We start from the raw sequence: 26,389 nt of genomic DNA, 5'->3' as shown, positions 1-26,389 counted from the left end.
TTGAACAGCCCTCTGAAGCCCAGTGATGCTGCACCCAGTGCATGCATCTAAGTGTGATATTGCAAAAGTATAAGTAGCCTTTTTAAGTAGAGAAGTTGAGCGATCAACATCTATATCTTAGAGAATAGTATTGGCCAGATTTATGACAGAAGAGTAAGGCTTTTAATTACTTGTATAACTTATTTACTCCAGAAAGCCAAACTCTGATACAATATTTGGTTTTCAGTGGAGTCCCATGCTGGCTTCACAGAGGGGTGATCCTGCTTCATGCGTTGACATTGTGTGTTGTCTAGTGACTACAGCAGGTGACAGGAAGTCAGAACTTCTAGGAGTCAAGTCAGGACTTACTTATTTCATCACCAGTCATTCAACCTCTCTAAGTTTTGGGTTAACCCATGTGGAGAAATAAGTTCAGTACCTACCTACCTACTTCTCAGAGAGGCAGATTCTTAATTGTTTGCCAATTGCCTAGAGATCCTTGGATGGTAGGAGCTGTGTGTACGCTTGTTGCAGTTAATAAATAACTGGAGATGGATCTCTCTCTCTCATCTCTACCCCCTCCAGTGTTCCCAACTCCTGCCCGGCCAGTCCACGTGGTGCTGGATCCTCAGGATATCGCTTTGTTCAGAACATTACCTCGGACCTGCAGCTGGCAGCAGAGTATGCAGCAAAAGCGGCATCAGAGCAGCAGGCAGACGCATCTGGCGGGGACAGCCCAAAGGTTCAGAGAAACATTATCTGCCCAGCAATGCTTTGGGAGGCTTTCAGACCTGGCAGTATACTGTAGTTAAACAAGTCTAAAGATAATTTATCCATTGTACATATGTGTTGTGAGTTACGTATTTCCATTGGGATACTTAACGCCCCTGAGGGTCACTGGGTCGTCCCCCTCTGTGTCAGTCACTGGCTCATGGATATCTGCGCTAGGTTAGCTGCCCACATTTATTTTCTGCATTCACTTAAAAGGTCAAGTTACAGGAATCTTTCTTTTCTGATGGACCATGAAGCCTGACATGCAGATGTGCCCCGAAGAAGCTATATATTTGAAAAGTATTAAAACCAAGGAGTCTTATTTTTCTTCTTCAATTAACAGCTCCACAGATGTACGTAACACTTTGTAAAATACACTGAGGGAAAAAAGACAGGGTCCCTGCCTTGAAGAGCTTGCTGTTTAACTCAGGCAGAATACACAGGCCTGCAGTTCAGGGACAAGAGGTGAGGAGAGCAGTGTAGAGAGGATTAGCTTTAAAAACATAACAAACAAAAAGTAAGTCATAAGGAAGGAATTCAGTCTTGATGAAGTGACCTTATACCCAAGCTGAAGATGTAGGTTCTCTCTTGGTAATGCCAGAGTTGGGATCTAGCAAGGGAGCACGATACTGGATAGCTATGAAGATTGAATTCTCCCCTAAGCCAGGGTGGCTGTTCTTGGTGCAGATGCACTGATGGAGCAATGTGAGGAACTGGAAATAAAATAAACCTTGCTAGTGCATTTCTTCAATTTCTAGAAGGGAGGGGTCCCTCCTGGAGACGATGGAGCAGGACCAAGTCATGCTTGGTGCTAGTACCTAGAAGCAGGAATGGATGGAAAATTTTAAAAACGTAACAAACCTTTGGAACTTTTTTTCCCAACAGAAAATATTGTTTGGTAGAAAGTTTTGCTATATCTAGAAGGCATCCAGTATCTGGCTTGTGCATAAACTCCAGCATAAGAATCCTTATTCTGAAATTAAGCTTCCTCTGTTGTGTCCTCTCTTTTAGGATGAGTCCAAACCACCATATTCATATGCTCAGTTAATTGTGCAGGCCATATCTTCAGCCCAAGACAGGCAATTAACACTAAGTGGGATCTACGCCCATATCACCAAGCATTATCCATATTACAGGACTGCTGACAAAGGCTGGCAGGTGAGTTCTTGACACCTACAAATTTTGAAATTCCTATTAAAGTGCTTATCCTAAAAAGAAACACATTTGGTGAGGGATCAGGGCACTGGGGTAGTGGGAAGCTGTTCCAGTCAATTTAGGGAATAATCAGTTTAATAACATCACTTAAACTTTTTGTTTGTGGGCAGTGTTTGTAAAGGCTATTCTACAGAAACAATTCACATGGCTCAGGGGCCTCTGGTTTTCTAATGCCCATCCTTGCCACTCTTGTCACTCACCATGCCTGCATCTCTAGAGACATCTTTGACATGACTGTCATCCCCATTTTCATTTCCTTCCATGCCCTTGCTACCAGCAGCCACTTCATCAGTCTCATCTCCCCTGTTCTCTCTCCAAATTTTCCTTGACCCCTGAAAAATCTTGACGATGTCCAGTTATTTAGAAGAGGATGCTCCACAGACCTCTCCATTTGCGATTGTTCCACTTCAGCATGGCTGTCTACAACTCTGTTCTCTTCCTGCTTTTAATCACAGTAACCCTCATGCCCTCCACGACTATTGCTTTCCTTTTCCAGAGTATGGTCGCTCTAGTATAAATACCATCATGGACCGCTAAGGGTCTGAAAACCACAAGCTGGCCCCTTGTGTTGCACGTCTCTGCATTTAGCATACTATTGAGAAATCTCACCAGCTTCTCTGTACAATTTGTCCATAGCTGACAATGCTGTGCCAGACTTGGGTATTCAGCTGCTTGAGTGTTGCTTTTAATGTGTCAGTAGCCAAGGCTTCAGCCACACTCACCCTTTCCCAGTGCCACGTCTCTGAACTGGGTGTTGTCACTTCCAGGCACACAACACTGGTGCACTGGAGAATCACGGGCAGCTGTTGATTCCACATGCTGGCTGGAGCAGCATGGCTGGTCGCACTTGGCAGTACAATCTGAATAAGTACATTCTGCCTGCCCAGTTTTCCTCTGCACTACCAACTGGTTATGGAATTCTTCACTTCCCACCTTATCCTGCTCCACAGTGTTGCTGTGCATTGTTAACCAGCTGCTGCATTATACTGCAGAGATGGCTGCATTTCAGTGGTGGGTGAAGTGGTCTCTATATGTCCCTTCCTTCCCTACCAGCAGTGTTGTAAGGCTCTGTAAAGCACATCTGTTGCTCTTTGAAAGCTGCTAGAGAAGCACAAAAATGGGGCCGGGAGGAAGAGGAATTAGAAATGATTTTATGCAGTTGTGGGCTCACTGTGCCTGTCCTGCAACATAGCGGTGCTAAACCTAGTCAGTGATAGGACTGTTCCCTGGGAATTCAGTTGTTGTTTATATAGATGGGTAATATCTACAGCACCCTACAGTGCTAGGTCCGTGCCAGACAGCTAATGTGTCCCTCCCAATATCTAGTCAGTCTTAAAAAAAAAAATCACTGGCCTGCTTTATGATTATTGTGGTGTGTGGTGGCCTCTAGTGGTTCATGTTCGCACATGTGATCAATTTGCTGGTAGGCGGTGCAGCCCAACCTGGCAGTTTTCCACTTGAAGACAAAAAAGCCGTCTTTGAAATGTGTTCTAAATGTTTTACAATACATATCTCTTTTGTTTATGCTTTTCCAAAGCCCCTACTTCCATATCTTGCAGTGGAAGAGCTACTGCCCTCACTGGTTCTAGGAGTTGTTTCGAAGGGGCAGCTAACAGTACAGTGCCAGGCAAACCTATCTTTCTCCATAGTTAATGGAAGCTATCTGTATTTGTAACTTATTTAGCCATATTTTTTTCTTATCACTTCCATTCCCCTTGTGAGTCTTGGTAGCTGGGTAGCTTGTTACTGTTTGTGGCAGAGATTCTGAAGGGGATGGATGTTACTTTTCTGGTCTGTGAAGCCTAGTTTGTCTGTCTTTGGTGTTTCCACATTGCATAGTAATCAACTCATTCCTCTGCTTCCTTCAGAACTCCATTCGGCACAACCTTTCCTTGAACCGTTACTTTATCAAAGTTCCACGCTCCCAGGAGGAGCCTGGAAAGGGCTCCTTTTGGCGAATCGACCCTGCCTCAGAAGCCAAGCTAGTCGAACAGGCATTCCGAAAACGGAGACAGAGAGGGGTGTCTTGTTTTCGAACCCCTTTTGGACCCCTCTCCTCCAGGTAAGTTCGGGTCCCTTTTTATTTTGTTCCAAATCTCTCTAACTGTTTTGGTGTCATTTCATAGTAATGCAGAACTTATTCTCACAGGAGTAAGTGGCTTACTGTGCAAAGCCCTGCCGTTCATTTCTGAAGAGTTGGGTCCACATGTGGATTAGGTCGTAGGAGAAATCATGTGGTATTTAAACTAGTCTCTTTCAGATAACATCACATCATTTGACATGATTGTCAGCAATGGAGTAGAAGGGATGTAGTATGGGACTAAATGAAACTGCCTCAGCCAATGGTATGGGTGTGGAGGAGAAGCTTAGCTGTTTGGACTAATTGATCCTAGCTCGTGCAGTGTTACCCTTTGCTCTCACAGGGACCAAATTTTGTCTAAATGTGCGTGAAGCTAAGGGAAAATTAATAATAAAAAGGTGACATCCACGATAGGGCGTGTATGAGAGAAGGATATTGTTTGTTTGAATGTTAATGAAAATGTGAGTCCCATAGTGAATACAGTTCTGTTTTATAGATGATGTTTTTTTGTTAAAATGAATGCAAATAAAGTCAGGATCCCTCACAGTTCAATGATATCTAGTTAATTTATTCAGTGAGATTCTATAACTAAACACCACACCCAGTGAGTATAGTATTAGAAATAACTTAAAAGACCCAGGAATTAGAAATCCATAATCCTCTCTGCTAAAATATTTATGCTAGGCTGCTGGTCTAATGTACTGACAAGGGGGATTCTAGGAGTGACTTCAGAACTCTTTGTCACTTTAGCTAGCTGGGTTTGGGAATGTTGCGGAGGTAACTGCTTGAAGTTCAGTGTTCTTTGTACTTTTAGACTTTTCTAATGACTCAATCCAGAGTGTCAAAGTGTTCTCATTTAAGGCTGGTTACTTTCCCTGGTCAGAGGGGAAATGGAGTGCTTTCAGCTGTTCCCTTGGGTTTATGAACAGTGACTCTCTTAAATGGTGCTTGTACTTTTGGGAATTCCCGACCTTTGTAATACTGACAACTTGAAGATCACATTTGCATGAAAACTTTGTATCTGCTATAATTGCAAATAAAGCCTGCAATTCCTGTTACTTAAAATTAGCAAAAAATACAGTTCTTCAGTGTACTTCGTGAATTGGCAGCACTTAGTGGAGTTTCACTGTTTTTGCCTCTCTCAGGACAGGAATAGTGGGAGAGGAGCCTTGGCGTCATCCCCCATCTAACAGAGGAATAGAAAAACTCTCTCATTAAATGTTTCATGTTTTGTTTAAATTGTAGCACGTACTAATCAAAGGGACTGTCAAAAACAGGATTGGAAAAACAAAGCCAACCAACTAAAACCTATTAAAAAAAAAAAATCCATTTGAGTAGCCCATTTAGATTCAGATTTCTCCCTACTAAGAGTGGCATTGCTTGAAAGATGCCATGCTATTGGCTTCATTGGAGGGAGTAGGACGGTAGAAACAGCACAAGAATGGTTTCTTAGTGCTGTGGAAGAATAGAAGCTCTTCTGCTGAGGCAGTAGATTTTGGAGACGCCTTTTGTTCTCTGCTACAGCTTTGTTGGCCAGCATGTATTCTTTTGACTCTGTTTGCACTGGTTTGTGTTTCAGGAGTGCCCCTGCCTCTCCTACTCATCCCGGCCTGCTGTCTCCTCACTCTAGTGGCCTACAGACTCCAGAGTGCCTGTCCAGGGAGGGCTCACCCATTCCACATGAACATGATTTTGCGTCAAAGTTAGCCTCTGTTCCAGAGTATCGATATTCACAAAGTGCGCCTGGTATGTAGCCCCTATTTTGCAGGAGATGGTGTTTATTGTGGTGGGAGGGTGTTATATATTTCAAATAAAAGCCTCATCTCTCCATACTTAACCACTGGAGGCTGGGAAAGGGTATATAGCTTTAGACTGTCTCTTTCTTATTCGCTTCAGTTTCATGGTGATGGGATGGGGAGTTGAGGGAGTCAATCTGAATGGGGATTTGGATCTGGATCTGTCCTCTCTCCTCTTCAGCCATTTAGGTCGGTTGCTCTTTGGGGCTGCTGTCTCCACCCAGAGTTCCATGTGACCTGATAATTTAAAAAGCACTGAGCAGGGGTGGAGTTTTTCACTCATATGCTGGGAAAGTGAAACTGCTGGGTGGTGATAGGTCTGTATGAACCCCATGATTGTGCAACTCATTTAAAATCCTGCACTGTGTGTACACACACTGCATACAAAAACTATACTCAGAATGTTGTTGAGATTGCAAAGCCAGCCGCTCAAAAATTAGGAAGTACAAGATTGACTGTTGTCTGAATAACTTGAATTCTTTTCCAAATACTGCACCGCTCAGCATTATGCATTATTAGAAATGTCTCAGTAAATGAGTCTGAGTAAATGAGTGTTCTAACATGCATATCTCTTCCGTTTCAGGATCACCTGTCAGTGCCCAGCCGGTGATCATGGCTGTTCCTCCCCGGCCATCCACTTTAGTGGCAAAGCCGGTAGCTTACATGCCAATAGTGACTTCTCAGCAGCCTTCTGGTCATGCAATCCATGTAGTGCAGCAAGCACCCACTGTTACAATGGTCAGGGTTGTAACCTCCTCCTCAAGCTCTGCTAACGGATACATACTGACAAATCCGGGCCCAGGCGGCGGTGCTCACGAAGCAGCAGGAACAGTGCTGGATTTGGCTGGTGATCATCGAGGTAGTCTGTTTCATTTCCCTCCCTACTTGACAAAGGAAGATTTGTCTGGACTTGTAGGGTTTTTCTGCACACCTATTTCACGCCCTGGGTGTTTAGCCCTTGACAAAAGAGGTCAGTCATAAGATACAATTTAAATTGGGTAAGAGCTTTCACACTAGGTCTGCCTAGCGGTAAGCAGAATTGAGCTCTGTGTGGCCTTTAGTTAGTAAAAATCTAGCTAGAATTTTACTGGTGACCAAAGCTGAATATATGGCTGTGAATATTTATTCTAGTTCTGGTGCCCACCTACAATATGCTTGTGGACTGTGGCCCATTCTGATCAATTGGGAAAATTACCAAAAGGCATTGCTATCCCAAAACAAAACTCCCATCATCCCAAGGTATTCTTTTCTGTTTTGAAAGCCAGCACAGAGAAGGCTGAAGCTGTTTGTTTCAAGGTGACATTGATGGTAATTGAGACTGTGTCCTTTTTCTGTGGATATGTAAAATATATTCCAAAGGAGGAAAGGTGTAAGCCTCTGGAAATGAGTTTTGTAGAAGTGCATATAGTGTTTGTGATTAGAAGACTCTGCAAAAGCCAATTATTATAAGGATCACTTTATATCTTTCTAAACTGGCCAACTCTGGCCTCAGTGGTCTTAGTGAGCTAAACCCTGAAAATACCTAATGTTCTATAAAAGGATCATTCTCTGTCTGCTTTCACTTGGGCAGTATGTCCTTTTCTGCAGCTCTTCTCATAATTGCATGATGTTATTGTACAAATGTACAGTTAATGTACAAGCACAATAAGAACAGTGAGTTTCGTTGGGTGTTTGTGCAGAAGAGTGATTTTTTTGCTTACAAGCTGGGATGAGGAGGGGAGGGCAGGGCAAGACAAAAGACCCTCCCCAATAGTAATATGGGACACTCAGCATTTGCTTTGGTGTTGGCTTGCTTTTGACCACCTTCAAACTTCCCTGAAGTTTTTGAATAGATCCCCTCTGTGGTTCTCCAGGCTTCCCAGCAGCAATCTGTGGGCTTGCCTACACTTGTAGTGGTACAGTAGCACAGCCTCAGCACTTCAGTGTAGATGCTGCCTGCGCCGACAGGAGAGGTTCTCAGGTTGGCATAGGCAATCCACCTCTCCAAGAGGTGGTAGCTAGGTCAGAAGAATTCTTCTGTCAACCTACCACACTGTACACCGAGGGTTAGGTCAGCTTAACTGTGTCACTGTGGGTATGGATTTTTCACACTCCTGAGAGATGTAACTACTAAAAAGATGTAACTTTTTAGTGTAGAGCAGGCTTCTGTCTCTCTGATCCTCTGCCATTGCTAGATCCTCTCCAACCCCCCTCCCCCCCCAGCCTCTGCCTTCCCCAGCTCCACTCTTCATCCTCTCTGCTATCTCCTTTTCCCTCCCCTTTGCCTTTCCTACTGTCTGCCTTCTCCTCGCTGGCTCTCTTGTCTCTCCTAATCTGTCTCTTCCCTACTTCCCCGACCACTCCTCTTTACACCCTTCTACCAGCCTGACACCCTGCCTGAGCTCTCCTCTCCTATTCTTCCATATCTCCCTTGTTTCTCTGATGTTAAGATGGGGAAGAGAAGGGGGACATTGGGGTCCTCCTGCTGGATCAGCTTCCTCACTTCCTGCCTGCCTGGGCAGACATCACTCCTTTTCTCCTCATCTCAGAGTTGGCTGGAGAGGTCAGGCAATGAGCTGAGTCAGTTGCAGAGAGAAATCTCAGTTGCAGCCTTTGGCTGGCCAACAAAGGGACAGGGTTGCTCCTTGAGGCAAGAGTTCTGGTAGCTGCTCCCTGCCTGTTGAGCAGATCAGTTAACCTGGAGGAATGAGGAGGAAGGTTTTAAACACTGCCGCACTAAAACAGCAGCATCAGTCCAGGCACTGCCCCCTTTCTGCTGGTTCCTTCCCCTATCCTTCATAGCTAGTTGAAAGTTGTTGTGCACAAAGGCAGGTGAAAATTGAAGGGGTCTGTTTCCTCTCCACTCCCCTGTGATCTCACCCAAGTGTAGGCATGTCCCTAACTTCACAAACACTGGGGCTGTTTGATACTGTTATGGTTCCTTCCCTGTTGTGTAGCTGAGGCTCAGGGTGGTTGGTGTACAGGCAGGGAACTCTCGTAGTCTAGTTTCCACTGACTATTATTCATGCCAAAGTAGTAACATGCAGATAAGGAAAAGAACGATGGGGAGAACCTTTTTATGCCTCAGGATGACATTTTTATAACCTTGTTTCTTAGTTGGCCTGCTTGTGCCTTAGAGGAAGTCTATTCCTGACATTGGTAAATAGTTGCATAGATATTTTTGTGTTAGGTACAGTAAGAAAACTTGTGGAGTTACTGAAAAATCATGGCTGGATGTTTTGAAATGCTTCAGAATAACCATTTGTTCCTCATAGGTAGTAATCCTTCCCCATTCTTATATCACTGGTTGCAATGTTCTTCTCAGTGCGGATCCCATTGTGTCAATCGGCCCACAGAAAGTGTTCCCTGGAGAACCTGATCCTTCATAAAGATTTCTGGGTACTTCACATCTCCCGGGATCAGGCCAACACCAGTCAGCCATGTCCTCAACCCCTTCTTGTTTTGGAGCCCAAATGTGTTACTCTGAGACTAAGCTGCATTGACCTGAGAAGTGATGCTTCCCATCCCCAAGAGATACTGATTTGTGGGATTCATCAAAGGCAAATTATTTGGTGGTATCTGGATACTTTGGCTGTATGTGCTTGGGTATTTTCATTTTGTCTAATCTTGGGGTATGCATTATTGTTAGCATATTAATGAAAATGAAGACCGCTCAAGGTGAATGATTCTCCTTTCTGTTTAATGTCCAAACAGGCCTGGATGAGAAACCAACAATTGCGTTTGCCACAATACCCACTGCCAGTCGAGTCATCCAAACAGTTGCCAGTCAGATGGCTCAAGGTGTCCCAGGGCAAACTGTTACCATCCTTCAGCAGGCAACTCCAGTGACCATTGGACAACACCAACTCCCTGTTCGGGCAGTGACACAAAATGGGAAGCATGCCATCCCCACCAACAGCATCACCGGCAGTGCTTATGGTATGGCTTTCCTTTATGGCTGTGTGCTCCATCACCTGATGTAGTTTCATATGCACTGCAAACTCTAGAGTTCTTCTACACATAGATCCTGACATACAAGTTCTCCCATACATCCAATTTGAAATGTGTGTGCAAGATGTGTATTGTGCAACATTTTGCACCACTAAATAACAGTTTTTCTCCCCCAACCTTCGTGCTCTAAGTCCTTGCGGGGAAAAAGCTCTGCCATCTCAAACAACATAGAGGCCTTCTAGACCAGCCCCAGACACTCAAGACAGGTCTAAGTATTAGCTAGACCATCCCTGACAGGTGTTTATCTAACCTGCTCTTAAGAATCTTCAATGATAGAGATTCTACAACCTCCCTAGCCAATTTATTCCCGTGCTTAACTACCCTGATAGGAAGTTTTTCCTAATGTCCAACCTAAACTGCCCTTGCTGCAATTTAAGCCCATTGTTTCTTGTCTTATCCTCAGAGGTTAAGGAGAACGGTTTTTCTCCCTCCTCCTTGTAATGACCTTTATATACTTGAAAACTGTTATCATGTCTGCCACTCAGTCTTCTCTTCTCCAGACTAAACAAACCCAGTTATTTCAATCTTCCCTCATAGGTCGTGTTTTCTTGACCTTGAATAATTTTTGTTGCTCTTCTCTGGACTTTCTCCAATTTGTCCACATATTTCTTGAAATGTGGTGCCCAGAACTGGACACCGTACTCCAGTTGAGGCCATATCAGTGTGGAACAGAGCAGAAGAATTACTTCTCGTGTCTTGCTTACAACACTCCTGCTAATACATCCCAGAATGATGTTCGCTTTTTTTGCAACAGTGTTACACTGTTGACTCATTTAGCATGTGATCCACTATGACCCGCACATCCCTTTCCGCACTATTCCTTTCTAGGCAGTCATTTTCTATTTTATGTGTGTGCAACTGATTGTTCCTTCCTAAGTGGAGTACTTTGCATTTGTCCTTATTGAATTTCATCCCATTTGCTTCAGACCATTTCTCCAACATCGCCTCTGCAGAGTCCAGTCCCTTTTTTTTGTCCTTGACAATGCATCTGTCTATCCCTTCCCCACCTCCCTCCAGTCTCTGTTCCATCTAGGGTTAGCATCTTTTCAAAAATAAATGTGGCCTTCCTTGAGCCCATTTTCTCTTACTTTGACTTTTCTTGCTGTGAAAAAGTAGAAATTTTATGTAATGGTTTTTATGAATTCTGCACTTGGCATTGCTGCCCAGTGGAGGCTAAAGGGTTAGGTCTGCTCTTGGGGCAGAACAGGAGACCGGAGTGGTGTGAGAGACATCTGGGTTCTTGGTGGAGTAAATGGGCTGTTTAAAAAACTGATTGAAACCGTCCCAGCTCAAGGAGGGTCCAGAGACAATGAGAAACCCCCGCAACTGAACAATCAACATTTGACAGCAGGCAGCTCCAGCAGGTGGGGTATGTGAACTCCGCATGGCTCTGCCTGAGAAGTGACAGGAGGGGGATAAGAGTTGTTTTTTGGAAGAGGCCAGACAGCTCTCACCTGGGACTGACAAAGGGACAGAGACCCTGAAATGGAATCCAGAGCAGCGTGGCTGGTGGATAGCACTGGCTTGGCCAGATGGACTATGTCTTAACCTTTTTCTCTAGGCTAACCTAGGGACTTGCAATGCTTTTTTCCAGTTCGCTAATAAGCCCTACTCTGTTTTAGAGAAACTGCCTGGTGTCACTGCAAATACATGCTGAGGTGCATTAGCCTACAAAGAGTGTAAAAGTCTCTGATTGGGGGCTGTGTTAGTTGTACTCACTGGGCAGAGCTCATGGTGTGAAGCAGGAGTGCAGGAGCCCAGAGGCTGTCTTGGAGACAGTGAGGCTGTGTGGCCTACTGTGAAGAAAGAGTAGGATCCGTTGGAGGTCTGGCACACTGAAGGGTTCCTCTTGTGGATCCGTGACACTTGCTAGTCAACCCTTGCCCTCAATATTACATAATAAATCTTCCCTAGTGCTCTTCTGACACCACTAAACCCTCAACTCTGTTCTCAGAAAATCCTTTTCTCCATACCTCACTGTCTCACCCCCAGTCTCTTCTCACTCATCAAAGTCTTGGGGAAAGAACCAGTACTATGGTGCATGGTTTCGTCTTGTAGAAATGGAGAGGGCCTACTGGATCTTCTACATCAATGCAGGATTGTTCCATATAGGATATTTTCTAGTGATTAGTCCAGTCTGGTTTCCCTTGGGAGGTTATTCTTGTGCTTCCTTGGGACATTAGGTATTGTCACTTTAAGGGTAATGACTGGTGGTGGCAGAACCCTAGCACTTTGAGTTTTGCCTTCCCTTCTTATGAAATCAGAGTCCCAGCACCCCCACTCTGACTCTTACGGGCAGTCAGAATGGAAGACTTCGTCGGGATTTATGCTGGCTTTCTTATAGCATCTTTTGGATTGTCCTACGAGTAATTTCTTTGGTTTAGTCCACTGCTGGATGATGGGTTACCACCATTTTTTTTAACCTTTCCCACCAGAGTTCTACCTAGTTTTACCTTGTCCAGTCATGGAAACCAGTAATGAGTAGCTGTAGTTTCCTCAATGTATAAACCTGTTAAATAAGAATAGAGATTAAAAATAAGTGGAGCTGGTATTATCCTGCAGTAGCATGAGACTGATGTAGAGTAGGACATTTGATTGCTAATTATTCTTCATTTATGTTTAAGGTGCTCTGAAATCACTGAAATTTGTCTTACTCTTTTTTGTAATCAGATGTGATTAGAATCTTTCCGGTGACACCATAGCTTTCCTGTTGAAATGGTGCTAGAGTCTCTCTGCAGAGGATGCAGAGCTTGTATCTTTCCGACGCAGTTCACTATGCACAGCTGAAAAACATAGTTTCTTCCCTTAGGCTGACTGGGTTTTAACATGTTTCCCACCCTGGGGTTTTCTCCTCCTAGAATTCCACTATGGCTTTTCTGAATAGTGGTCAGTGGTTTTCTCTCATCCAACCCTGACGGTCTTCTCTTTTTCTCATCCTGTTGACCTTACTGGTGCATGGCATCCTTCACAATTGCCTGGTGTAGTTTGCTGGACTCTGAAGGACTTTGTTCTGCTTCCATTACTACTTATCCCTGTGCTCCTTTTTTGTGCCTCTAGTAGTGGACACTCCTGTATTGCTAGCTCTTACCATGTTGATGTACCTCACAGTTTGGCCATCTTTATCAATGTGAAGCTATTTTACGATTTTGCTAAGGTATAAGCATATTCTGTCTTGCTGTGACTTTAAACTGTAGAAATTTCTACTCAGTAACAGACCTCTTGAAACTCTGTAAGCTGAAAGTAGGGTTACCTTATTTCCCAGTTCTTTACTATTGTGAGAGTTCAGCCTAGTTCTTGGAGAATGGGACTGGAAGCCAGGAACTCCTGGGTTCTAATCTCAGCTCTGACAGGGACTCCCTCTGTGGCCTGAGGTAAGTCATTTAACCTTTTTGCCTTAGTTTCTCACCTGTAAAATGGAGACTAAACTACCCTCATGCCCCTAGCAGTGGTCCATACAGGTCAGGTTTAAGGCATGCTGGTATGGCAACTTGGGAGAAGCTTTTGATTGTGGTGCTCCATGCAGTAAGTTGAGCTTCAGTCTCATAGTCCAGGGATGCAGAATTTTTCAGTCATGGGCTAGGGGTTAAAACACAAGAGTAGGAGCTTTCCCAGCTGGAGACAATTCCTTAGCTCACTGGGTTCGGGTTTATTTATGAATTGATGTGTGAAGCATTTTGAGAACTTTCAATGGAAGGTGCTAGGGAAGAGCAAGGATTAATGTTCTTAAATTCACATAGGCGTTTAACTAACTTTTTCTGAGTTTGTAAAGCACATCTGAAGGTGACAGTTGCATATCTCCAGTATGATTGCTCTCCAGTGTGATTTACTTCTGTCTTTTTTAGACCTGCAAATGTTGTTTAAATTTTTGGCTGAATTAACACTTTTTTCTCTCCCACTCCGCAGCTCTCACAAATCCGCTACAGCTCCTTGCAGCCCAGGCTAGCTCATCCACTCCTGTTGTGGTCAGCCGGATATGTGAGACAGCGACTGAAGACCCTGCAGCACCCTCGGGTGAGCCAGATGTCAAAAAACCCCGGATGGAAGAATCCAGCGGAGCAGTCCAGGCTCAAACTGGAGTAATCACATCAACAGCGCCTCAAGGACAGGCAACCAGTGAATGACGAATGACGATAGTAGGAATGTAGGTGGGGCAGTGGCATGAGCCTCGAAAGCAGTTTTCAAAGAAAAGAAAAACTACAACTGTAACAACAGTTCAAAATTTAGAGAATTACAAGCTCTTTTTAAAATTTACATTTTAAAGGGCAGGTCAACAACAGCTCTTAGAATCTCGAGGTGCCAAAAAGAATGAAAAAAATCCTCCCAACTACCTGTACCTGGAACTCAGTTCTGCCTTTACTTATGGAATATTTTCCCTCTTTTTAGATTTAAAAAAAAAATACAGACAACTGATTGTATGACTGCTGGGATTTTTTTTTTTTTTAAATCTCCTTCCCTTTGGGATGGGAGTTACAATTCAGCATCTAAAGGAATGTATCACAGACACATCTGCTCTCTGGGAGGAAGGCTGATCATCTCTGATGCCTTGCTATTCTGCCTCTCAAAGCTTCAAAACATATGACCATTGAAAAGGGCCACCCAAGAAGATTTAGAAGGATGGGTGCAGCTTCTCGTAGGAACAGCATTAAAGTAACATGATACCAAACTGGGGGGAAAAGGCAGATTTTTTTTTTAACAAACCCACACCGTGAAACATCATTATACCCATGTTTGTTTATATTGGGATTTGGGAGGGTGAGCTACAGGGCTCAACCAGATGGATCTTCAAAATGTGGTTTCTGTCTATTCCCTGTGAGGGAAAGTGAGAAGACGGAGGAGCAGCATTAATCTATTTCTTTTAAAGAAAAGAGAAAAAAACAAAAAGGGGTGGGTTGTCCTCACACTGATTTCTCACAGTTATTCATCATCTGCTTCTGAATTCACGGAAAAATATCATAGTGACTGAACATGTGAGAAATGGCACCTTTGAAAGGTTCTGTGTACATTTGGTTTTCTAGTTGTTCATATGTCCCCCTGCTTCTGGGGCAACATGGTTTATTCATAACATTCTAGAATGAAACTACCGTCATCTTTTCTGTGAACCCAAGGGGCAAATGGTTAGCCTTCTGCATCAAAGTGGTTATCTCAGTCCTTTCTGGCAGTACGACCCTCTGGCCTGAAGACCAGATGGCCTAAGGTCAACAGCCCAGCACCAGCTTCAAACTTGGAGCTGGCATTGCTGGAAATGGATTTCAGCAGGTGTCCCATGGTGTGAAGCTGAGACAGTGAGGTTAAATTCCAGGGGTGAGGGGCAATGGGGATTATAGACAGTATTGAGAATGAATCTCATAAACTAATGCAAACCAAGAAAACGGAGGCCTCTTCTTTCTACATGAAAACTGTCAACTGCTGTTTTTAAAACAGGATTTTGAGGTTTTCCTTTGCTCCCCAACCCAGGCCTCCCAATGATATAGTTAGACAAAGGACCAGGAGTCAGTTGCATTTGTTAGGACTGGCCAGGAGTCAAGATAATTTCCTTTTAAATATATATTTGTTTTAATTTAGGAGTTGGATAAATCATGTTCTTTTCAGAATGTAGTAAAAAGATCAGTGCAGACCCAGTATCCCTACAGATTTCTGAGACACTTGAAGCAGTTGGGGAACTGGATGCTCTGCATGGCATGAATTGTGGTTGAGGAAACAGGATCACCCTCTTTTCAGCCTCCAGTTAATCAGTTGTTAGTTTTTACAGTACAACCCCTTCTGCTATCTTCTGTGTAAACACCAAAGACATTTCTTAACTTAAAAATCCTGATAGCTTTGGAAATGGGAAAAGTAAGCTAGCAATGCTGGAGCATGTCTTCTTTCTAGGGATCTGTCTGTCCTTTGTGCTTCCACTGATGTAGTGCAGTGTTGTCATCTTGCTGTTAAATTCAAACTGACAGCACTGTTATGGAGCACAGTGCAGTGAGCAGCAAGCTCAGTGTGGAACTTTTAATGGGACGGATCTCCCCAAGATACAGCAAATGAGACCATTCATATCCTATACACCTGGCAGATCACAGGTGTTAAGGAGTAAAGCAGAGCTGATTAATTTCTTCTAGCATCTTAAGGAGGTGGCAAATGTAGTAGTAATGGCTAATTGCAAACAGTGACCACTACTTCTCTTCTAGGTTTCCTTTCTCTTTGCCAAGTCCCATTCCCTCTGACTGAGATCCACTTTCTAAATGAAAGCTGAGCAAGTTTGGTTTTGCCTCACAAAAACAAATTTCTTGCAGTTTCCAAAAGAGGAGAAAATTCCTGGGGGACATGGTTTAGGGTTACACTATTAGAGGAACAGACAGCATTGAAGACAGTGATGCATCTATAGCTTGACCATTCGAATTTATCTGTACATTGGTAACAGTGAGTGTACAGATTCTCTGGATTTTAGTTCATTTAATTGATTTCTGAAATCTGGTGGCAGCTATTGTAATTTGCCTAACAGTTGCAGTCAGCCATTCAGCAACTTTGCACCTATTCTGCTTTCTGTAGGTGGCTAAGTGTGGGGTTTTGACAGTAATCAGCTGATGTAACGGTTTGCTCAAAGCCAGGATTCCAAGAGAAGACTATTAGCACAGACTCAGAAATAGGGCACAATGATGAGAGTGCAGCACAGTTTGTTTGTGCCCCTACAGCCAGTCAGTAACTTCAGGGGAATGGTACTTTGAATTTCGGCAAACCCCCCCAGAAAGAACTATAAGGCTGGGAATCCTTTGTTTAAGGAAGGCTTTTTAAGTCTTGTAACAGGTCAGGTGAGCAAATGCTGGATGAGTGACAAATGAAAAACATTGTTTGGGCTGAGATGGTTGCTTCTTCCTGAAAATGTCCATAAATAGGACCATACCATAAGTTGCTGTAAATCACGTAGATCCATTAAATCAATGGAGACTTGTAGACTTACAACAGGTGAGTGTTTCCACAGATCAGTTGCTGGGTTATAGACATGCCTTTTAAAATGTACAGATTTTAAAGTGTACATATTTGCCAGCATTCAGGGCAGTGTAACATTTCCTAGACTCTCCTTTGTGGCTCAGAACACTTACTGGCCACGTTGCTAGTTGAAGATAATTGAATGTACTTATCACCAGTTACATGTTCCCTGGTCCACTTGCAAAACCCCAGAATCTTTATCCAAGTAGTGTTTTCTGCCTCATCCCACATCAGTCTGGCGTATTCACCATCCATTCTAAGAAGCAGCTGTGCCACTTATGAATTAACCCTTCTTGGCCAGCCTTTTAGTTGGCACTTGGCTAGTGTTGGATGCACACTAGGAAAAATAGCACTTCTTACCCCAAATCCTGTAGAGCCTATGGAAAAGTGTTCTCCTTCCTTATTTGTAGCAGCTGATAAAGAGTATTTATACCTACTTTCAGGCCTCCTGAGTGGTTCTCTAGCATGCTGCCAGTTCTAGAAAGCTGCTCAGCTAAAAAATTGCAGTTACTAATGAAAATTCCTCTGCAGCATTTCCTCTTAAAAAGGGCAAATTATAGATATTGGAGATTGAAACAATCTAATATGTTATCTAAACCATCCCTACCAAGGCGGATTGTTGCAAAGCCAGAAGCAAGTTTTCTTCCCCATTACATGCTTTTTCAACCCTTAAAAGTAAGTAAATAAAAGGGAAACTTAAATGCATGAGTAAGATAAATTTGTCCTGTTTACACACACTAAAAATCTAAGCTTAGGAAAATATCCAGCTTTATTAAAATAAAACGTGGCCATCTAAATAGCCATCTATTAAAATCCAGTTTGTAAACAAACTTAAGAAATCCATAACAAAAATAGGGATGCGATGGAAATAATGACTCTCTCTGCTGTTCAGTTAGTGGGGATAAAAGTTATGCACCATTCCATGCTTGCAACTTCACAGCTATAATTTCTAAATGAAATATGCATTGATAACCTAAATTCTTGTAGTGGTGATCCTCTCTTGCTGTCTTTTTCCCTTCCTGTTGCTAATCATAGTCCACACTCAGCTGATTGGGTATAACCAATATGGAGGAAATGGGTTGTGGTGTTTCTTGGTTATTGGAATGCAGAACTTGGGCTGGAAATGTTTGGTGATCAGACAGACTGAATCCATGTCTGAGTTTGGCTTGTTGACCCTTCTTTTCTAGTTGAAAGTGATTTCATTGGAGAATATTTCCCCTGTGCACTCCAACTGATGCCGTATTGAAACCAGCAGATGCTCTCTCTTTTCTTTCAACAACGTCCCCTTTTTAGGCGGTTTATTGCTGGTGACTGTCAGACCCGGGCCTAGTCCTATGAATTCTCCTACATTTTCACACCAAATCTCTGTTGCTTTTGAGACTGTGATTACTGTGCTGTCCCTTGGCTTGGGCAAGCATCTTTGGAGATGGAATTCAGTGCAACTCCAAGGTCATTTGAATTACAAGTGGCCATTTCACTGTCCCCACCAGTCTGTCTATGTGAAGGTGCTCCTACATTCTGGCGTACTTGAATGTGACCTCCCATACTTGGGTTACCTTTGCAGAATAATATTGAATATGTTTTAGTGATTGACTTGAAACCAAGAAAATGTTATCTCCAAAGAATTCCCAGGAATCATACAAAAACCTGTATCTGCCTTTTAAACTCCCCTTTCTATTTGAAAATGGGAGCTACTAATTTTTGTGTAAGGTTGCAACATTAAAAAAAATTAAATGAATTTTTTCTGAAATTTTAAGAAGTCTGTTTACATTTCAGCCCGTTTTTTCTTGTTTCTTCCAGTTGCTAGTTAAGCCACACCACATGTTGTACACGGGGCATTAGTATTAAGTCCACAGGCTTTCTCTCTTGGGTATTATAAATGACTATGGAAACAGCCGGGATAAGGAGTAAGGTCTTCAACTAAAGGGACATTTAAGTTTGATTATCTGAAGCTCCCAATTGTCCAGAACAGGGTCATATCCCTCTTCATCTATTAATTGTATTGAAAAACCCCTTATTTTCCCCAAAACTTCAGTTATCTAAAATTATTGAGCATCCCTCACAATATTTGGCTAATGGAGGTTGTACCATATGGTATTTTTTAAAGTTTCTTTACCTGCTATAACCCATACCTTGGGATAATCTAAAACTGAAAAAAAACAAAACAAAACTAAATCTATTGACTTTTCACTGTTTCCTTTTTGCATTTTTCGGAGCTTGGACAATGATGAGAGATGAATCAGTTTTACTTTGATTTATAGGCAGTTTATAGCTCCTTTCACTCATGCACTACTAGTGTGATGCCTGGGTTGCAAACACTGCAGGGGATTGTTCTTAGTTTTATTCCACTGGAATTATTTTAAATTCAGGTCTCTGGATCTTGGCTTTGTAAAAGTATATTTTTGAAATATGTCAATTTTGGGGTGGGAGCAAAGTTCATAGCTCTAGCTCAGTCCCATTTTTCTGGGCCAGGAGAGACTGGGTGAGCTGTAGGGGGCAGCATGTTTAGCCTTTGGTGAAGACAGAGCACTTACATTGAACGCTGCCCAACACAAGGCTGGGAGAAGACAATAGGATAACACATTTGGGATCTGCAGGCTCTGAGGGGGACTTGGAGGAGTCATGTTGACCAGCTCATTATAAAATCCTGCCATGTTTCAATCTTTTGTCTTTTAGAAATTTGCTGCCAGTTGCAGCTTTTCTGTAAAGCAAGAAACACAGAATGGAGTTAAATTTTACAGAGGTGAAGAAATAGGCAGGAAATGCAGGATCCTTTTCTTTGCTTCTATAGCCCATGCTGTAAACAGCTTCCATTTTTATTTGAAAATGTACTGGCTGTTGGTCCTCATGATAATTCTTGATACTTGTTATCAACAACGATGTAAATGGCTGAGTTTATTAATATTAGCTAATAAACTACTGAATATGAGTAGCCACTGTTAATTTGATTTTGTATGAACCACAATTAGATGCCTGACTCCTCAGTGTATGTATGGAATGACCTAGAGACACAACTGCTATTCAGAGTCCGCTTCCACAACCCATTTAATTATTTAAAAAATCATTTAAGGTTGGGGACTTAAATCTACCGAAGTGAGAGCTGCTGACCTTAACTGGCATGTAGGGTGTGGAACATTGTTCACTAGGTCAATTGGAGATGTTCAGGCTGGAGCTACAGCGTCACCTCTGAGTTCACTGGAGTTTTTTCCCCGGGGAGACCCTTAGCACCTTTGATGTACTGTAGCATGTACCTGAATATTCGAATGCGAGGAAAAGGGAAGAAAAGAACTTTCTGCCATAGGTATGTGCATGAAAGTTGGATGGCAGATGCAGTGAAAGGAATTAAATTATGAATAGATCGGTTTTTAACTTCTGCGTATTTTTCTTTGTGACCAGAAGCTCCTCCTTTAAACCTAGCCCTCTGAATAATTAAATCCTCAGGTGGGGATTGTCCACATCTTTGTCTGATATGCAGTGACCCAAGCAACAAACTACGCTGGATAGTTGTGAGTTGCAGCATAGGGAATTGTAAAGGTTCTGACAATGCCAGTTGTGCAGATGGACTCTCCCTCGTCCCTCTCTGTTGAGGTGTTCTGGCTTGATGAGCAGGAAGCAGCGCTGGGGACCGTGGCCAGCTTTAGAAATGCTTAAGCCATGCCTTGGCTTGTTTAATCAAACTGTGGCTTCAGTTCTATGTGTAGCTTTACATTAGATTTTTTTTATACTACGAGCCTTTTTTATTTAATTGAATTATCTTGGGTTTCTTAATCCTGCTGCTAGTAAACTGGAGTTGGGCATTAAGAACCAGTCTGTAAAAGAGATGTGACCAGCTTTGTAGATTTGCCATTATAATGCAGCATACTGATCTTTTGCTTTGTGAATGTTAGTGAACATGCAGCAGCAATCTTTCTTTGTTGGCATCCAGGCTGTGAGCCATCTCCCATTCCCTCCCCCCCGCCCTCCCGTTTTTTCTTCTACAGTTGTTGTTTCCTTCAATTTCAGTGACCCTCTGACCTAAATGCTCATTTATATGTCATGGTTTAAAGGTCTGCGTGTGGTAAGACTGTTTGGGCCCAATACCAGTTGTGTGACTTTTTTTTGTTTCTGAGTTTAAAAAAAAAAATTGTTTTAAAGCTGCTATATCTCTAGCATACACTACTGCTGTACGGTGTAAAATGCAGGGGAACCAGCTGAAGAGGGTTGTGCTGTAGGAAATCTGTTTACAAGATTGTCTAGTGTGAGATTTCCTGAGCTACTAGGGATGAGAAGCACACTTCCTTGTACATACAAGATCTTAAACTATTTGCATAGCCTCATGCTGACCAAAATGTAGCTGTGACTTTACAGGGAAGAGTTCCCCCTTTATACATAGCTGTCTAGTGACTGTATCTGGTTAGGTCAAAAGTCATTCTCTTCAGTAGGTGGGTTATATTCAGGATAATACATACCTGTGTGTGTGTTACATCATATGCATCTGGCACCACTAGTAGGGGCAAACATCTAGCCATGATGATGTTTTTCCATTAAAATTCTGTTTTTTCAGGGTGTTGTAATGTGGCTGTAAACATCTGCTGTGGGGTGAATAGACTTGGGCAGGAGCACCGTTTTTAATTTAAATTTTTTAAAAAGATTTGAATATTTATCTAAGTTAAAAAGATGACAAATACAAATCCTCTTTATGGATGCTATTTCATTTTAACTGCACTGTATGAGACCTTTCAGAATGAATGGCTGGATGTTTCCTTACAGCTATGGAACTATAGACTTTATGCACCATTATAGCTCATGAGCTAGAGCCTAAGAGGCCAATTGTGCTGAATCAACTCCCCAGCTTCCAAAGTGGCACATCACAAGGAGAATGACATCTAAGAAACAACCCTTTTAAAATCTGTTTTCAGAGTATTAATTTAGATCTATGTAAGTATAAATTTTGTGTGTGTAAATGGTCCATGACTGTTCCCTTCTGTTAAGGGTTAATATTCTGTTAATGGTACTTTACATAGATATATTAGTAAATTCCAACTGAAGACACTAATTCTAGGAGAATATCCCTATTTTAGTACAGAGTGGGGAGCGGCCTGCAGAGGTGTAGCTTGAGCCCACTGATTCATTCCTCTTGTGGGGCACGAGGGCCAGTTTAGGACTCTGCTCTCCCTCTGGGATGAGTCTTACTTCAGGCACAATACTGAGAAACTCTGTAGCAGCAGCACAAGCTGTTCTATTGGTAGGGAAGTCCCGAAATGGCACTAATAAGAATTAGAGAATGAAAGTGATTCAAGCCGTCTCCCAGCCATGGTTTGAGAAAACCAGGCCCCAAGATCCTTACAGATTCTCATCCTGCCCTGTACATAATGGAAACACCTCCCCATAAATTGGAAATTAATTAGGCTGGCAGAAGGGTGAGGTTTATCTGCATCATGTTCAGTTTTTCCAACTGCTTTGAATTACCAAAAGGTTTAGAATTGGGATCCCCCAAGAATTCTGGGGGGGAATGGAAGTTCCCCCCCATCTGGTCACTTTAGTATCTTGTGTAGTATAGAATATTACCTCCCAAAAGACAATGACTTAGGATACTAGGCTAATCAGTCAGTGTGATGTGTGGCATATTTTTTCTACCATCTCTTCTTTCTCTTTGATTCCCACTCCCCAAACATCCGCATTTGATTCTCTGCACAAAACCTGCAGTCAAGAAGGAAACATGCTCTTGACAAGCTTGAGTGCTGCTTTGTGGCTGTCTGCTATGGTATTTGGGGGTTGTGCAACCTGTCTCATTCTTGATGATGCTCCTACCTCCCACTGGCCTGAGCGTTAGGGTCTCCTAGATAAAATGTATCTAATAAACATATGCATGCAACTAGAATTCCTCTTTTCTCTCTCCTGAGTGTGTCAAATTCATTCCTAGCATAATTCTGCTGAGGTTATTGAACTTGCCTTAGGATGTATTTTGACTTTTTTTGGCCTTTTCAAGGTTACTCATTGCATTAGGGAGCCAGAAAGAAGCTGCTTCTGTGCGTCTCTCTCTGAAGTAATATATTTCGTTGCATTTCTGTGAGGACCCAGAATACAAGCTTCTCCTAGGTTTCTGCTGGTATCAGGATCTGGTGGTTGATTTTCTTGGGAGGGTCATTTGGGCTGAAGGCTGTTCAAAAGGGAGTAGCCATGGTGCTGTGAACACTGAAAGAAACCACAACTTTTCTTTTTTCCCAAGGGAGAAAAGCCACTGTGAAATCCAAATGTGACCCTCTGTATATTATGGCTCTTGCTTCATATCCTCTCCAGACATGGCCTAAAGGCTACAGCAAAGGCCCCTGGGAGTCAGCATCCTGGGTTTAATGTGGGCTTCAACTGCTTACTCATATGACCTAGGATAAGTCATGTGACTTCTTGCATTCCATTTGGCTTCACTGAAAACTGTCAAAAGCAGAACCATCATTAAAAACCAGATGCAGTGTCAGGATACTTTCTAGCGGATTGGCTGGCAGAAAAGGATTTAGATCAAGTAGAACAGTGGTTTACAACCCTTTTTCATTTGCGGACCCCTAAAAAATTTTGAACGGCGGTGTGGACCCCTTTGGAAATCTGAGACATGGTTTGCAGACCCCAGGTTAAAAAACACTGAAGTAGAAAAATGCAAATCCCCTTCCCCATCTCTGACTCACTGCTAAATGTCTGGTGTAAAACATCCCATGTTACACTGACTGAAGTGCTACACTTTTGAAGCGGACAGGCTGCTGACATACACAACTGGGTCCAACAGTGAAGGCGTTAGCGTAAACTTGAGCACCCTTTTTCTGTTGATTTCCCCCAAACGTTCCTGCAGTCACGGAACCAGGGTAGTAGTAGTTTTGAAGAGACTCCTTCTTACGAAAAATAAGAGCAGGAAAAAATGTAAAAGCGTACTTGAAAACACTACAGAATGGCAAAGCTGTACTACTTTTTGATTCCTGATGTAGAGTGCTCTTTATCCTGAAGATACTGGAGTTCTCCAGACTGCCAGGAAATGCAAGCTTAAGAGAGGATGGCTAACTAATATCTGCAGTTTCCAGAGTGGTGTTAAGAGCTGTTTCAGAAGGATCAGGAAATTGCATTACACATGCAGAAAACCAGATCTTTAATCTCAACAGTAACTATAAGAAACACCAAATAACCAGTAAGAAGGAAGTAAAATCTGTTCAAATTTTGAAGATCTAATAGAAAACTGTTAAATCTCTAACCAAGACTGTGTGAGTTTATTCCTGCTTGTTTTTTAGGGGGGTGAGTGATATGTGTAACGGAAAGTAGGCCCCAGAATATCTCAATGGGTTGATATGGACAGAACCTTGATCCTGTCCCTTTATACATAGGTATGTAGAGGAGAGCCTTGCACCCTCTGCATTGCAGTTTGGCACTTAGCTACATTCCACCCATACTATTCTCTCAAGTATGTTTGCATTTTGGCTTCTAGTCCTGGCCAGACAAGACATCTCCTGCCATAACTCTTTATAGAGTACTTTTTGATATAGAAAGTATTTTTCATGACTGTTTATTAATCAGTGTTTTTAAAAGCAGGTTGTATCTCTAAAGTGGAAAAGCTAGGTCTAGAGCATTGGATGTGAATTTCAGCTTCTCTCCTGGTTATGTTGAAAGTGAAACACTTAGTCTGCAACTACAGAGTATGGGAAAACTCAGAAAAGTGGTAGGGGAATGCAACATCCAAGGACGGGACCTGCGTTTTTATGTCAAATGGGATCCGGTATTTTTTATAAGGAGCCATACTTTTTTAAAAGTAATTTGAGATCTGAATGTGATTTCTAATGTATCAAAACATTAATATTTTAAAGCTATAACAAAGTTTTAAATTTCTACTATTTTTTCATTTATTTTACCTGTTCTGTTATCTATTATCTTAAATTGATGTATGTGGTTGAGGAGTATTGCTTCTCCTCTTAGCATTTGTTTCTATAACCAGAAATAAAATTATATATTAAAGAGAAGGTGCCCTGAAATTGCTTACTCCTTTTGAGTGGCTAAAGGATACGCTCTTACTGCCTGCATAGCACTGTGATGAGTTAGAAGATTTCCTCAGCAGCCTGTGGTGTGGATTTCACCATTTTCTTGGTATAAACTGCTTGCTTTTAGACCCAGTTTGTAATCAATTGTGGTGTGGCTGACTCTAAACAGGATCTGTCTCTACATGATTAATGTACAGTTAGTAACTGTGGCAGATAAGTGTTTCACTGCTAGCAGAGGCCTAGGCTGGCACGTTTTGTCTTCTTTGGAACAGTTATTTTTCAGTGTGGGCAGAATAACCTAACCATGTCTATGGAACCAGAGAGGTTGACTGGGCCTGCCTTCCTTCCAGCTCTCCCTGCTGTAGGATATCCCAGAGGGCTCTGTTGCTCTGTGCTGCTGGTGCTATTTTCTGCGCCTGTCTTCTGGGCACTCTGTCTCATGCATGGCTATAAACAGGCAGTGTGCATTTGGGGATGACAGAACCTAAATATTTCTCTCTCTCCATCCGCACCCTTGAATTGTGTGCAGAACATTAGGTATATGTTTGTACATCTTCAGGGTTCAGAAAAATCCTAGCTATCAATTCAGCTCTGGTATTTGGAAGGTACTTTTGGGAAACAGTAGCTCACTAACATATTGTTGGTAATAAATAACCTGTCTCTTTTCTGCATCAGGATGGATAATCAGGATTAGCCCATCATCCCTCAAACTGGCTGTAGACTCAGGATCAAGTTTTCACTTATCCATCGGGATCTTCATCAATTCTGTGCTAAACCATTTCAACTGCTGCTGTAAATGATGAGACAGCATATTGTGAAGCTTAGAAGTTATACGTGGGCTGAAAACATTTCCAAGTCCTCCCATTTTTAAGGCTAGATTGTTCTTATGCCCTGTTCTTCCCTTTGACACCTTATGTCAACTGCACCATCCCTACTCTAATTGCTCATTTTGGTTAACCAGGTCACTGGCTTTGAGTTTCAGAATTTAATGTGAATGCCATGAAGACCTCAGTGGACCTAAAGATGGATTCTCCCTGCCTAGTAACCATAGTCTGGCTGGCTTTTTCATGTGTTAGAAATCCTGCCCAGATCAGCAAAAAATACTTAGCAGACAAAGTCTGTAGAGAGTTAGATCTGGACACTTCCTTTAGCATCATCTTTTTTAAATACAGCATTGGACACCTATTTTTAAAATATATTGGACAAGCTCCCCACTATATTACATTTGGGAAAAGCTGAACCTTTTGTCTTTAGGCCCTCTGTTTTCTGTGTGTCTGATTTATGCTCTACGATGACTTCGATAGCTACAGCAATGGAAATTTCTGGTTCCAAGAGCAGCATGAGCTGGCACATAGATGGCTAATGGAAACTGTTATTGATTAAGCTCTTTATGGAACTTTATACCAATGAGTGGCTCGAGGCATTCAACTCCCAAAGGAAAAAGAACCAGCAGACTTTGCAGGGTAATATCCCTTCCCGCTGAAAGACTCATGATAGTAAGTGCTGCTATAAAAGCGACAGGCTTTTTAGCAGTCAGAAAGGACGTTTCTAGGAAGGAAATGTTAATGTCTCTTAACTTTTTGGAATCTATGAAGACA

At 42.5% G+C, this 26,389-nt stretch overlaps 1 protein-coding gene across 1 annotated transcript in view; it reads left to right on the top strand.

The window, feature by feature from the left end:
- The window catches only part of FOXK1 (forkhead box K1), a 77,991-nt gene extending 52,122 nt beyond the window's left edge, over window positions 1–25,869 (top strand). Inside the window, exons 3-9 of the mRNA XM_084642265.1 lie at window positions 565–721; window positions 1,762–1,908; window positions 3,834–4,027; window positions 5,625–5,791; window positions 6,425–6,700; window positions 9,535–9,759; window positions 13,735–25,869. Coding sequence (XP_084498391.1) covers window positions 565–721; window positions 1,762–1,908; window positions 3,834–4,027; window positions 5,625–5,791; window positions 6,425–6,700; window positions 9,535–9,759; window positions 13,735–13,952 — 1,384 coding nt within the window. The 3' untranslated portion in view covers window positions 13,953–25,869. The remainder of the gene's footprint in view (window positions 1–564; window positions 722–1,761; window positions 1,909–3,833; window positions 4,028–5,624; window positions 5,792–6,424; window positions 6,701–9,534; window positions 9,760–13,734) is intronic.
- Window positions 25,870–26,389: the final 520 nt, after the last annotated feature.

Source organism: Lepidochelys olivacea (assembly GCF_965140295.1).
Source record: "Lepidochelys olivacea isolate rLepOli2 genome assembly, chromosome: 10".
NCBI classification, from domain to species: domain Eukaryota; kingdom Metazoa; phylum Chordata; order Testudines; family Cheloniidae; genus Lepidochelys; species Lepidochelys olivacea.
Note: the sequence above shows the minus strand (reverse complement) of the source record. Positions and strands in the feature narration are given on the sequence as shown.